The 11,744-nt window shown below is 34.0% G+C and overlaps 10 protein-coding genes and 1 pseudogene across 11 annotated transcripts, besides 1 other annotated feature; 3 read left to right on the top strand and 8 right to left on the bottom strand.

Moving 5' to 3' along the window:
* Positions 1-11,744: part of a mobile genetic element that runs on past both edges of the window.
* TVAGG3_0846890 (uncharacterized protein) lies at positions 1,334-1,768 on the bottom strand (the record flags this gene model as incomplete). Its single annotated transcript, XM_001307294.2, has 1 exon — positions 1,334-1,768. The coding sequence occupies one exon, from the start codon at positions 1,766-1,768 to the stop codon at positions 1,334-1,336; it is 435 nt and encodes a 144-aa protein (XP_001307295.2).
* TVAGG3_0846880 (uncharacterized protein) lies at positions 1,814-2,077 on the top strand (the record flags this gene model as incomplete). The annotated part of the gene is made up of 1 exon (XM_001307293.1): positions 1,814-2,077. The coding sequence occupies one exon, from the start codon at positions 1,814-1,816 to the stop codon at positions 2,075-2,077; it is 264 nt and encodes an 87-aa protein (XP_001307294.1).
* On the top strand, positions 2,102-2,955 carry TVAGG3_0846870 (annotated as a pseudogene). The gene has a single exon. A coding segment is annotated over exon 1 (854 nt).
* TVAGG3_0846860 (organellar and viral DNA polymerase type B) lies at positions 3,069-3,344 on the bottom strand (the record flags this gene model as incomplete). The annotated part of the gene is made up of 1 exon (XM_051249091.1): positions 3,069-3,344. The coding sequence occupies one exon, from the start codon at positions 3,342-3,344 to the stop codon at positions 3,069-3,071; it is 276 nt and encodes a 91-aa protein (XP_051084566.1).
* TVAGG3_0846850 (organellar and viral DNA polymerase type B) lies at positions 3,746-4,801 on the bottom strand (the record flags this gene model as incomplete). Its single annotated transcript, XM_001307291.2, has 1 exon — positions 3,746-4,801. A coding segment is annotated over one exon (1,056 nt), but the record flags the coding sequence as incomplete, so codon positions are not given.
* On the bottom strand, positions 5,878-6,889 carry TVAGG3_0846840 (organellar and viral DNA polymerase type B; the record flags this gene model as incomplete). The annotated part of the gene is made up of 1 exon (XM_051249090.1): positions 5,878-6,889. A coding segment is annotated over one exon (1,012 nt), but the record flags the coding sequence as incomplete, so codon positions are not given.
* On the top strand, positions 6,979-7,452 carry TVAGG3_0846830 (uncharacterized protein; the record flags this gene model as incomplete). The annotated part of the gene is made up of 1 exon (XM_051249089.1): positions 6,979-7,452. The coding sequence occupies one exon, from the start codon at positions 6,979-6,981 to the stop codon at positions 7,450-7,452; it is 474 nt and encodes a 157-aa protein (XP_051084564.1).
* Positions 7,632-8,459, bottom strand: TVAGG3_0846820 (KilA, N-terminal/APSES-type HTH, DNA-binding family; the record flags this gene model as incomplete). The annotated part of the gene is made up of 1 exon (XM_051249088.1): positions 7,632-8,459. The coding sequence occupies one exon, from the start codon at positions 8,457-8,459 to the stop codon at positions 7,632-7,634; it is 828 nt and encodes a 275-aa protein (XP_051084563.1).
* Positions 9,505-9,825, bottom strand: TVAGG3_0846810 (organellar and viral DNA polymerase type B; the record flags this gene model as incomplete). The annotated part of the gene is made up of 1 exon (XM_001298843.2): positions 9,505-9,825. One exon carries the CDS (start codon positions 9,823-9,825, stop codon positions 9,505-9,507), a length of 321 nt encoding a protein of 106 aa, XP_001298844.2.
* On the bottom strand, positions 9,858-10,446 carry TVAGG3_0846800 (organellar and viral DNA polymerase type B; the record flags this gene model as incomplete). The annotated part of the gene is made up of 1 exon (XM_001307336.2): positions 9,858-10,446. A coding segment is annotated over one exon (589 nt), but the record flags the coding sequence as incomplete, so codon positions are not given.
* TVAGG3_0846790 (integrase core domain containing protein family) lies at positions 10,649-11,734 on the bottom strand (the record flags this gene model as incomplete). The annotated part of the gene is made up of 1 exon (XM_051249087.1): positions 10,649-11,734. The coding sequence occupies one exon, from the start codon at positions 11,732-11,734 to the stop codon at positions 10,649-10,651; it is 1,086 nt and encodes a 361-aa protein (XP_051084562.1).

The raw sequence follows: 11,744 nt of genomic DNA, 5'->3' as shown, positions 1-11,744 counted from the left end.
TGTTCCACACTACCATCATCCACCAATGACCTCATAACATCTTCATTAAATCCTATCATATCATTGTTTGTATTGCAAGCGTTCGCAACCATTTCATAAAATACAGGTCCATATGATTTTTCAGGTTCTGCAGGCATATTTCCATAAGCTCCCATGGAAAGCTGAAGATATTTAAACTTAGGGTTCTCAAAATTAACATAATAGTTGTCTTTCTTTCTAAATAGTGCCCAAATACTTTTAACATTAATAGGCGTATAAGCTGCTGTAAATGTTGCACTTGAACTATCTGTATTCTTTGAGAATGAACCGTCCATAGGAATCCAATCCATAACTTTAACAGGAAAACATAAAGCCTCGTTTGTATAATGTTCTACAAGTTCTGTATAAATGTTAGGGTCTAAAGAGAATGACTTTGGATGAATGAAACATTCATTAAAATCCATCTTTGTTCGAAATAGTTGCTGGGTTACAGTTGTAATAGTAACTGTTCCACTAGCTTCTACTGCCTTCGTTATCATAGTGAATGGTTCATTCCATGGAACAAATTTATTTGTCGGTGGATTTGAATCTGAAGCAAATGCAACTTTAAGAGTTGGATTGAAAGCAATGATATCATTTACAGATATAGATGTGCATTGTAAGGCGTCGCTACTGAACTTTACTTTAAGCTGAATGTTTCCTGCAAAAGCTGGAATAAATCGAATAGCTTCTAATGGAAGGAATCTTCTAACAGGAATTCTTAAACGAAGCTTAAAATCAAATGATTTTCCTGCTGTAATTGGACCACTAACAATTTGTCCTGTTCTGCATGTTCCCGAATGACTCCATAACTTTCATGTCGAGTCTTTGAGAAAACATCTACTTTCTTTATTTGTTCGGTAGTTTGTGAGTTTGAAGTTATATATGCTTCTTCTCTTGCGTTGTCTTGAGAATATACGATACGACCATTTGCAAGGATTTGATATCCAGCAACTGCATAGAAAGCGTCATCGAAACCAATCCAAAATCCTGGTGGGTTTGTTTTATTGGAACCTGAACCAATTTCTTTATCTACAATAAATTGACCTTCCATTTTATACGTAATGAATGTATTGTAAAGGTCCAACATATTTTCACCAGGAGGTGAGAGATTGAATGTTACCCATGTGTTATCTTTAGCAGTTCCAGGTTGTGATGGAATCTTTGCGTCAGAATATTTTCTATTAGTGTCACCAATTTGAACTGCATTGTCTATGATATCGAAATATGAGCGAATCTGATGAATATGCTCTGCTGGAGTAAATTCGTTTAACTGTTCGTTCTGCATGTATTTACTTCAGATAAAAATATCTATTTACTTCATTATTCTCACTCTTCTTCTTGGCATTCGTGGTGGAAGTTGTTTCTTGACATTTTCAATGAACTGTACATTCTCTTTTGTCTCAACTTCTTTCACTGGTGGGTCAGGGTTCTTTGACTCGGTTTGTTTTTCAATGAAATTCACGAACTTTGCAATAAGCTCTTGGTTCGTTATTGAAAGAACATCTGGCTTCTTTTCTTCTGGTTCTATTGACTTTTCAGTTTGAATAGAAGGTTTTATATGGGCTTCGTGGACTTCACCCTTGCCATGCACCTTAATGTTGTCGCTTTCTGCATTCGCTAATGGAACCTTTCTTTTTCTTACGTATATTTTACCATCTTTACTCTGACTTACGTAATAGAAAGGATGTTGTATTCCTCTTGCGTCATTTAATATAATAGACTCTCGCTCTGATTTTGACAAGCTCATTTTACATCGGTTAAAGTTTTAATTTTGTTTTTTATCTGCAGTCAAATGACTCAGACAAGCCCTACGGACAAGACCCAAGGGGTCATAGATGTTGAAGCATTGAAGAAAGAAATTCGCGAGCAAATTTTATCCGAACTGAAGGAACAAAAACAAGAACAAAAGCCAGAGAGACCAAAGAGAAAACTTAGTGAAAAACAACTTGCTGCATTAGCTGCTGGAAGACAAAAGAACCCAAGACTACTGGCGAAGAAAGCTAGAGAAGAAGCTGAAGCAAAAGCTAGAGAAGAAGCTGAAGCAAAGAAAGAGTAAATGGTTTATTTTTATCCGAATTAAATGTATAGACAAATACCTTTATCTGTTGCGTTCAGTAGTGAAAACCCTGACGTCAAAATAAAGGGGAACAGAGTAACGTTTAAGTTTCCAACAGACTGGATTGTGAACATAAATGAAGAGAAGTACATTGGCATAACATCTATGTATATAACACGTGCTTTCAGAAAGGTTGACTTTATACTTCAAGTCGAGATAGAAAATGACGAACAGTCTTTAAGCGCCCAAAACATTCACATATACAAATACTTTAAAGACGGTACAACATTGCAACAATGTATGATTTCATTTAATGAGATGTTCGAGAAAAAGTTCAGCATTGAAGTACAAACTTTACAGCCTTTACGTGAGTTTCTTGCACAACTGAAAGAAAAAGGTAGTCAGCCACAACTTATAGACTTTCATTATGAATTTAATGAAAATGAAGATGGAACTCATGACTGTCAGTTTGTTATATATTCACCACTCAATGAAGTCGCTAAAGAGAAAAAAAATCCATTACGTATAAATTTCAAATCTCTGAACCAAGTGATGATTTCAAAAATGTTTTCAATTATGATGCAATGCTTCCGAGGAAAAATGAATTTTCAAAGATTGTAACACCTGGCATTTGGGATAGAAAGCAAGCTATATTATATTCAAACTTAAGTAAGGGAGTTGAAAATGAGTTTATTGGTCATACAAGAACTTCACCACTTCCTAACCCTAAATACTATAAATTAACTGGCTTCAATCGTGAGTTTTGGATAGACATGTTCTCCACTCATGACCATAACTGCCCAGTGTTCTTACCTCCAGACCATAAGGACTGTCTCTACATTGAAGCACAACTCTTAAACTCTACCATCGCAGTATTGTAAATCTACGCTAGCGGCTTATTTTTATCATGAATGACCTCATTTCTGACAAAAATAAATGACCTCATTCATGACCTCATTCATGACCTCATTGCTGACAAAAATAAATGACCTCAGAACTTCAACTTACGAATAAAGCTTGTTTTAGTCGTTATTGAGAAGTTAAACTTTTCAGCAAAGCAAGGACTAGAAGACTTACATAAGTCAAATCCAATCTCTTGACCGTCATAAAGTGCTTTGTAAAGTTTCATAACACTGAACTCAGAGTCTTTGTCAAATTTTCCTTGCGGAACCATTAAACCTTTATCTTCATCATAGAAACACTGAACAGAGTCAGGAAACATTTCATTAGCGGTTAAAGCAATAACATCTTGCTTCACGCCTTTCATTCTGCAGTGAAATGCAACTTCATTTAAATCATTCGTGAGTAAGTCTATGTAAGTCTTCTTTCCACAAAATATTGACTTGTATGCTAAACTTTGTTTTCTGTTATTTCTGCAAAGTCGCTATGAAACTGACCAAGGTTTTTACCAATGAGAACTCTTCCATAACGTTTCTCAAACTCTTCAGCTAAACGAGGGATATCTTCATTGTAGAGATGCATACTGTCGGTATCGCTATAAAAGATGTCCATTCCTAAGTCTTCAGCAGTACAGAATACTTCACACATTATTCTCTTCGACATAGACAGAATGTTAACGCCAAGTGGACAGAAGTTAAAGTGTCTGCAAATGCTTTTCGTTAGCTTGAAAATAGTTTTATCTGAACCATCCAAACCTTCGAACTTCACTATATGGTTGTAGTTTCTGATGGCATATCTTATAGCATCTTTGTCATTTACTATGGTTATTTTTGACTCAATAGGAGATAGAATAGTTTTGCCATAAATACTGTTCAGAATGAGCTTTATATTTTCTTGCAAAGGATTTCCTTCTTTCTTATACTTTAACCTTAACTCAAACAACTTCTTTACTTCATCTCTTATTCTAATATCTCTGTTTCCATCGTAATAGTATCCTTGCAACACTTCACATTTGACACCTTGATATTTTATGAGGTCTTGTAATGTTATATGGTCAACATACATTAAACAGCAAGTGTTTGAACTTCTGGGAACGTTAAGTTCTGGATTTAGTTCAGGGTCACAAACTATTAAAGGAAAGTGTCTATGTATTCCAATCTCTGTTATCTTAATGAGAACAAAGAAGCCAGACATAAACTTTTCACCAATGGGTTCCTTTTGGTCGTCATCGAATAAATGTCTCATGAGATACTCTGTGCTTAACATCTCATCCTTCAATACTTTTGGAATTCCTTCTAAAGTATAAAGTCTTGCTATAGCGGATGGATATAATGAAACAGCGTCGAAGTCAGCAATGAGTTTCTTTTCGCTCTTTTGTTTCATGTTATCTGACAGCATACATCTTCCACCTTGAATGCATCTCGAAATAAATTCTCTTGGTTTATTTGAGAGGTCATAAAGATTTCCATTCGGGAAGTATACTCTGTTCTCAAATAATTTGTTAGCAATTGAACAAATACTAACGTAGTCATAAACGTTTAAATCAAATTCTTTCAATATGTCATTGCGGAACTTAACAAAACCTTCTCTTAAAATTCTTACATCTTGTTTGCAATAAAATGTGCTATATTTTTCTAAGTCGAAGTGGTTTTCATCTATTCTGCAACCTTTGATGGAATCTATGTTTTTCATAAATGTATCTGCATCCTGGATAAACTTACATGCTTCAGAAATGACACCAGTTCTGTTGTCATTTGCTAACAAAGTACTGCTGTAGTAGTTGTATGGAAATACTTCTTTCGGTCCTGTTTGTAAGTTAAACATAGCAGGAAATAGTTTAAGCTTCTTATTTATAACACTGTAAGAGTCTTTTATAATAATTGCCCTTCCTTTATATAAGCCAGTTATTTGCATTGTTCGTGAACCTTTAATGATGGGAGTTCCTTTCACTTCTGTCATGTGTCTTAAGATGAAGTTTATATCATAGCTGAGGTTATGGAAATATATTAAACTCTTGTCAGGAAGTCGTTCCAAAAATTCTGTTGCACAGTTCTGACCCCAAATGCTTTCACTCACTGAACCATCTTCACTGTCATAACAGATGTTAAAAGCTTTATGAAAGCCATCCGTACTACACTCAAAGTCAGCAAAGAAAACGTGCTCAGGAATGAACTTGCACTTATTTTTATTTACTTCTTTTGACTCGGCTTTCTTCTTCAGTTGTACACAATACTTTGGAGCATATGTCAAATCTTTAAATGGTGCAAGGTTCTGTTTATATAAGTCAGTCGTATATGTGAAAAGTTCTCCATAAGAAATAGGTTCGAAATATTTGCACTCCCACAATGTTTTCATAACATCCCATAGCGGTGTAGTTCTATCCATGCGAACTACATATTTATCTTCTCTCTTTGTATAAATCTTCATCTGTTTCTCAATGTTCATTCCACCACACTCCTTCAAGATTTCTATATAGTTGCGAATGAAATATGTTGTCATTGGAAGTCTTTCATTTAGCATGTAGTGGTCTTCAACAAGAAGTAAGTCAATAGTTCGAACAGTTTTACATTCTTTTGGTATGTATCTCTTTATTTCATTATGTCTTGAGTCATTGAAGTAACCAATGGTAACATTAAATGCTATACCTGTTGCGTCAGAAATTTCTTGTACTTTACTTTGAGGAAAGTCTCTAACACGAATGACTTCTCTCATGTGGTCAATAGTTTCTTCATTTACTCCAGCCTGAATGCAAGCATAAACGAAACAATTGTCCTCTGTCATAAGTGTTGCAGTTCTTTTGTTCAGTTCATTGAAGATTTGGTAGCGTTCAAGATTTATAGGTAATGTGCAAAGATACTTCCAGAACTGACCGCTTCTCTTCTTATAAAACTTCTTTTCACCAAGGATTTCATTCCAGAAGTCATCTATATCTTGTTTATCTCCTGTTTGTTTAAGTCTGTTCAATAATCTTTTCTGTCTTTCTGTCAGTGTGCTTTCATCTCTATATGGTCGCTTCTGTGGCTTTCCTTTCTTAACATCTGACATCGTTAAGCCTTCATATTCTGTTAAATCATACATCTTTATTTCAGTAAGATTCTTTATGTTTGTCAAGAAGAAGTCATAGTGCATTTCAACAATACCTGCAGCATTTGCTTCTATCTCTGATATAAAGTTCTCCTTCAAGAGCTGATGTAGTAATGTTCCAATATTATTGAGGTTTAACGTAGAACATTCATACTTTCCACCAAGTTTATAACATACCATCCATCTTTGTTGGGAGTTTATTTTAATCTTCTCTAAGAGTCTCATGAAAACCTTACCGAAATGTTTGTGTAAGTAGTCTCTGTTTGGTTCATCTAAAGCTTCGATGTTAAAGTCAATGAGTCTATTGCCTGACTTCACATTTCTCTTCCTATTCTCTTCATCTTTCTTTAACCATCTCTCACCTTCTTTTGGTTTGTCGTCAATGGAACGAATGACATTATTAGCTTTGCGAACTTGTTCTATAGCACTTTTAAACATCTCTCTTCTCTGTTGTTTCAGTGTGTCGTCTCTCTTTCGTGTTTCACCAACGTTTGCATTTGTTATGTCAAACATCTCTTGACGAACATCATGCGAAAGAGCTTTACGAGTATGACCAACGTTCGCATTTGTTATGTCAAACATTTCTCTTCTTACTTCATGAGGTACTGAACGTCTATGATATAAGTCAATAGCAACGTCATTTAAAGGAAATGCTCTTGCATTTATGAACTCATGAATTCTATCATAAGTTATTTCACCATTGTAGTCATTGAGGATGTCAGCGAGTGCTTTTTTGTTTGTCGCGTAATGTTTTGCAACATCTATGTTAGCTTCTGTAAGAAGTTGTTTTATTTCCGAGTGTTCTAACTTAGACAACTTCCGATACATCTTTAGTAGGAAATAAAAAAATTTCTTAGAAAAAAATTAGCTTAGATTTTTTAAGGCTAGTTTTAAAATATTTCGAACTTTTTATTATAATGAAACACATGCAAGATTGCAAGTTCTTTTCATACAATGCTCTCGCTAATGCCATCAAGAATGAGTTCAATGGTGCTTCAAATGTTAATGTTATCTTTAACAAGAAGTTTGTGAAAGAATCTAAGTTCGGTCAGTATGTCAGACCATTAGCTATTGTCATTGACCGCAAACGTTATACTTCACAAGAGTTAGCAGTAGTTTTGAAACAAAAGGGTTTCTTCGTGAATGTCAAAGATACTCATTATACTGTTATAAAGAACTCTAACATTGACTTCTTCAGTATTGCTATGAATCTTTCCGAACAGAAAGAATATAAGAAGGGTGAAACAAATGTGAAATATTATCCTTCATCTCTGAAGACAATAACGAACAAAGATGTTATACAGAAATTCTTACCAAAGGTTGAAGAAGCTTCTATTGACATTGACGAAGGAAGTGAAATGGTTGAAGAAATTGACCCTGACGTCATTTAAGCAAAAATATTTTTTTTTCATTCTTCATATCGACATTTTACAACAATTAAATGGTAAAAACAAAATAAACTTGACGAAGTGAAGATTTGCACTTCGTCGATTATGATCGACATGGAGCGTTTTGTTTTATCATGGTTTTCTCCACTATGGTTCTAACGTGGCACCCGACGAGATTTTTTTCATTCTTCCTCTTTGAAGTTATCGAAATATTCTGTTATTTTTTCCTTCAGTAATGTTAAGTCTTCTTTGAAGGTAAGAATTGTACAACCTTTAATATCATAGTGTGTTTGAGGTAAAGTATCTTGAACTATTTGTTTCACATCTTCATTTGGAGTCATTGAAATCGGTAAGTTTTCGCGATAGAACCAATTTCTGTCAGATTTATATATTTTAGCTAAGTCGTAAAAGCTTTTGTTGTTTCTTCTGACTAAATGCAACATAACCATATCTTTATCTTCTTCTTTCTCCAACTCTTCAGTATATATCATATACTTATAACTCTTTTCCTTTCCTTTTGGTACTGAACGTGGTATTCTTTTCTGTATGCTTTTGTCTTTGGATTCAATGACTTCATCTTTTGCTTGAAGTTTCATTTCCATATCTTCACGTTCTGCTTTATATAGTTCATCTAACATCATGAAAATATAACAAGCATAACGAGGTGAAGCCCACATTGCTACAGCATTTACTAAAAGTCTATGAACATAATAACCTTTCAAACCAGGAGCCAAATTCTTGCGATTTTCGAATGGAATCTCTTCCCTCGGTTTTCCGAGGGAAGCAATCATATGAGGAAATTCTTCTAAAAGTTCTTTTGTCTGTTGGTTTTCAAACCAATGATATGCTTGCTTTGTAGAACGAAGAGCATTCATTATACTTTGCATTTGGTACATGTCATCTTTGACCGAACGAATGAGGCGAAGTTGTTTGTTATATTGTATGTATTCGTATTCTTCATTTATGGCTTCATGGACTATAACTGTTGTTGTGTTCTCTGATGTTGACATTACTGTTCTTACATACAGGATAAAAAAATAAATAAAAAAAATTCTAACTTTATTTTCTGACTTTCACAAAAGACCAAAAATAAACGCTTTACATGTATTTTTCAGCAACTTCGTCAAATAATTTTATAGCTTTATCTATCTCATCTACTTCGAAAGTTTCTTTACCTTTCATGGGAGCACCATACATTTTCTCAAACTTTTCAAGTAGTTCTGTTTCTGCAGCTCTCATATCATTAACGAACACAACCTTGATTCTATTGACTGTACTGTCATATCTTTGAGTTATATTATATGTTCTTCCTATCTTATATCTTTTTGTGTTGAAGTCCTTCGGTTTCTGAACGATATAAAGTAAGCCTTCACTGCAACGTTCCGTATCGAATGAACCATAAGTTATGAAGTTATATCCAACAACTGGGCCTAACCATAACAAAACTATCGGTATAAGACTTTTGTCAATGAGATATGCTGTAGTTCCATAGAATCTTACCGATATCATAAGCTCAGGATTTCTTGTCAAAATTTTCTGAGTAGAAGCATTTCTAACCCAGTCGTTTGTTTTCTTTCCAGATGGAGATATAATGTCTGACAAAGAATATTTGTTGTATTTCTTTGAGTATCTTACGTTTAAATCACCTATTCTAACCACTTTGGTGTCATTGTCTATCTTTCTAACTGTTTCAAACTCAATGTTTGTCATTTCTGTTCTTACATACAAAATAAAAAAATAAATAAAAATAAAACTAACTTTATTTTTCTAACTAATGAAATTCATTATTTTTGTTGCTGAATTCAATAAAAATATTTTTTAGGTGAAGAGGTGAGATTTCACCTGTTTTCTCACCTAATTTTTCACCCCAGTTATTTTATAAGTGTTTTACATGGTAAACGTTATTTTTTAAATTTTGTGAAAACTCAACGGTTTGACACATGCCCTAAAAATTATTTTACTCAGAATTTTGTTGCTGAATTCAATAAAAATATATTTTAGGTGAAGAGGTGAGATTTCACCAGTTTTCTCACCTAATTTTTCACCCCAGTTATTTTATAAGCGTTTTACATGAATTGTACGATGTATATTTGAAATTCTAAACAATTTCGTAGCTTCTATTTCTTCTGTCAGTATGTCAAAAGTTTTAACAATGCCGAAAGTTTCTTTATACTTCTTCTTGACGTCAGATAGAAGGAAATCGTCAGCTGTTGGATAGTTTTTGTTCAGAAATGCTAACATGTCCATTTTATCTTCTGCTGGTTTCTCTACTTCTTTCTTTAAGTCAGCATAGTCGTTTCTCATACGTTCTATCTCTTTGACGGAGTAGTTATATTTCCTCATTGCTGCTTTACATTTTGAACATTGCGGATTCATTTTTGCGTTATACATTGAAATTTGACCTGCTAGAACAACTAAGGCGTCAATGGTTTTCTTTAACTCAAAAGTTGTTGGTTTTATTTGTCCATTCCATATTTTACATCTTTTATCTTTATCTCTTATCTGCCATACACATTCAGCAACTAATGAAACAAAGTTGTCGTATGTCTTAAACTCCCCAGATTTATATATGTCAGAGATGTTCTTATATACCATGTCGCAATCTTTGTCCATAACTTTATGGTTGCAATGATATCCTAGAAACTCATAGTTTACTTTACGTATGAACTTCTTTATTTCTGCAGAATCACTAACTTTAAATTCTATTTCATCGAATTCATGAATAGTTAGTTTTTGCTGCTGAATTTCAGGCAATTTGGGTAAATGGTCAATAATGTCCTGCATGTCATAAAGATACTGTTCATTTGTTTCATCTTTCGCACTACAGTCTAAATTACTTGTTAAAAGTTCTTGCTTAATTCTTTGTATTTCTGTCTCAAAAGTATATGAAGAAGGAATAAAGCTTTTCATCTCTACCAACATTGACGTAGGATTCATGACTAGTGAGTTTGGTGCTGTAGTTGTTTGAATTGTTGTTGTGCCGATTGTTGAAATCATATCTTTTATACAAAATAAAAAAATAAATAAAAATAAAACTAACTTTATTTTTTCTATCTTAAGGAAATTCATGAAAATTCACGAGACCCAAAGGGTCTGAGCCGCTAAGCGGTGAGGGTGAAAAAACAGGTGAGAAAACAGGTGAAATCTCACCTCTTCACCTAAAATATATTTTTGTCTGGTTTACATCCAACGAAAAAGTTTAGAAGAATTTTCTTATTCTTTCTGGCATGTTTTTATCTTTCCAGTACTCCCGCTCTAATGGACCCAGATGAGTTGGTTTAGATTCTCTCAAGTTCTTAGATGGTATAACATCTTCAACGCCTCCTTCATATCTTACTTTATAAGTGTCATCGTTTATGTTATAGCCAAGTATTTCAATAACCACTCCTCGCTTTGCTTCGTCAATGGTTTCAGCAAGTTTGCCATTACTACTTTCGACTAATTTATGACGAGGGTAAAATGCAATGGAGTCGTCAGCAGCTTTTATAAGATATCCATTACCTTGCGTAGAGTCTACGATATAATAATTTCGACTTAACCTTAAACGTTTCTTTGTCAACGGTTTGTCGTCAAGAACTACACGAACTTTTGTACCAGGAATGAGGGTAAATTGTGTTGAATTTCTGATATTTTGTGTTTGACTTCGTTTCTTTTGTATATACTTTTCTTCTTGTTGTTGTGTCATTGAATTTGGTGTATGTCCTGTTGTAGAATGTGTTGAGGAATTATATACTTCGAGAAAATATTTCATTGTTTCTTCGGTAAAGTCTCGCTCTTGATTTAAATCTCTGAGAGTCCTTATGAAGCGGTTTATGATGCCGAGTATGTTATGGTTATGGTCTTCGGTAGTGTAGTGAGTTATGTTATGCTTAATGAGAAATTCTTTGATTTCATTGCTGAGGTATGCTGAATCCTGGTCTGATGTTAAAGTACTTGGGTTATGTTCTGCTACAAACTTTTGTAAAACTCTTAACACTTCACGAGTTCCTTTATTCCTCATTGGATATGCATATGCTTTGCGAGTGTTAACATTAATGAAGATGAGGAATGGTTTATGTCCTCCTTTTCTGCTTTGAATGAGAGTGTCAAATTGGTATGCGTCAGGAGTGTTGGAGTAAATTGGTAAAAAGTAGTCGTAAGGGTTTATTTTTGTTTGATGTACAACATTTTTGTCAAAGAACTTTTTCACTTCAGCTCTGTTAGTAAATCCCCAACTTTTTGCAGCTTCATTGAACTTCTTAAATGACCTCCATGGATGTTGTTCGAATACTTCTTTCAAGCTCATTTATGTACAG

The sequence above is a fragment of the Trichomonas vaginalis genome, chromosome VI, assembly GCF_026262505.1.
Source record: "Trichomonas vaginalis G3 chromosome VI, whole genome shotgun sequence".
NCBI lineage: Eukaryota > Parabasalia > Trichomonadida > Trichomonadidae > Trichomonas > Trichomonas vaginalis.
Note: the sequence above shows the minus strand (reverse complement) of the source record. Positions and strands in the feature narration are given on the sequence as shown.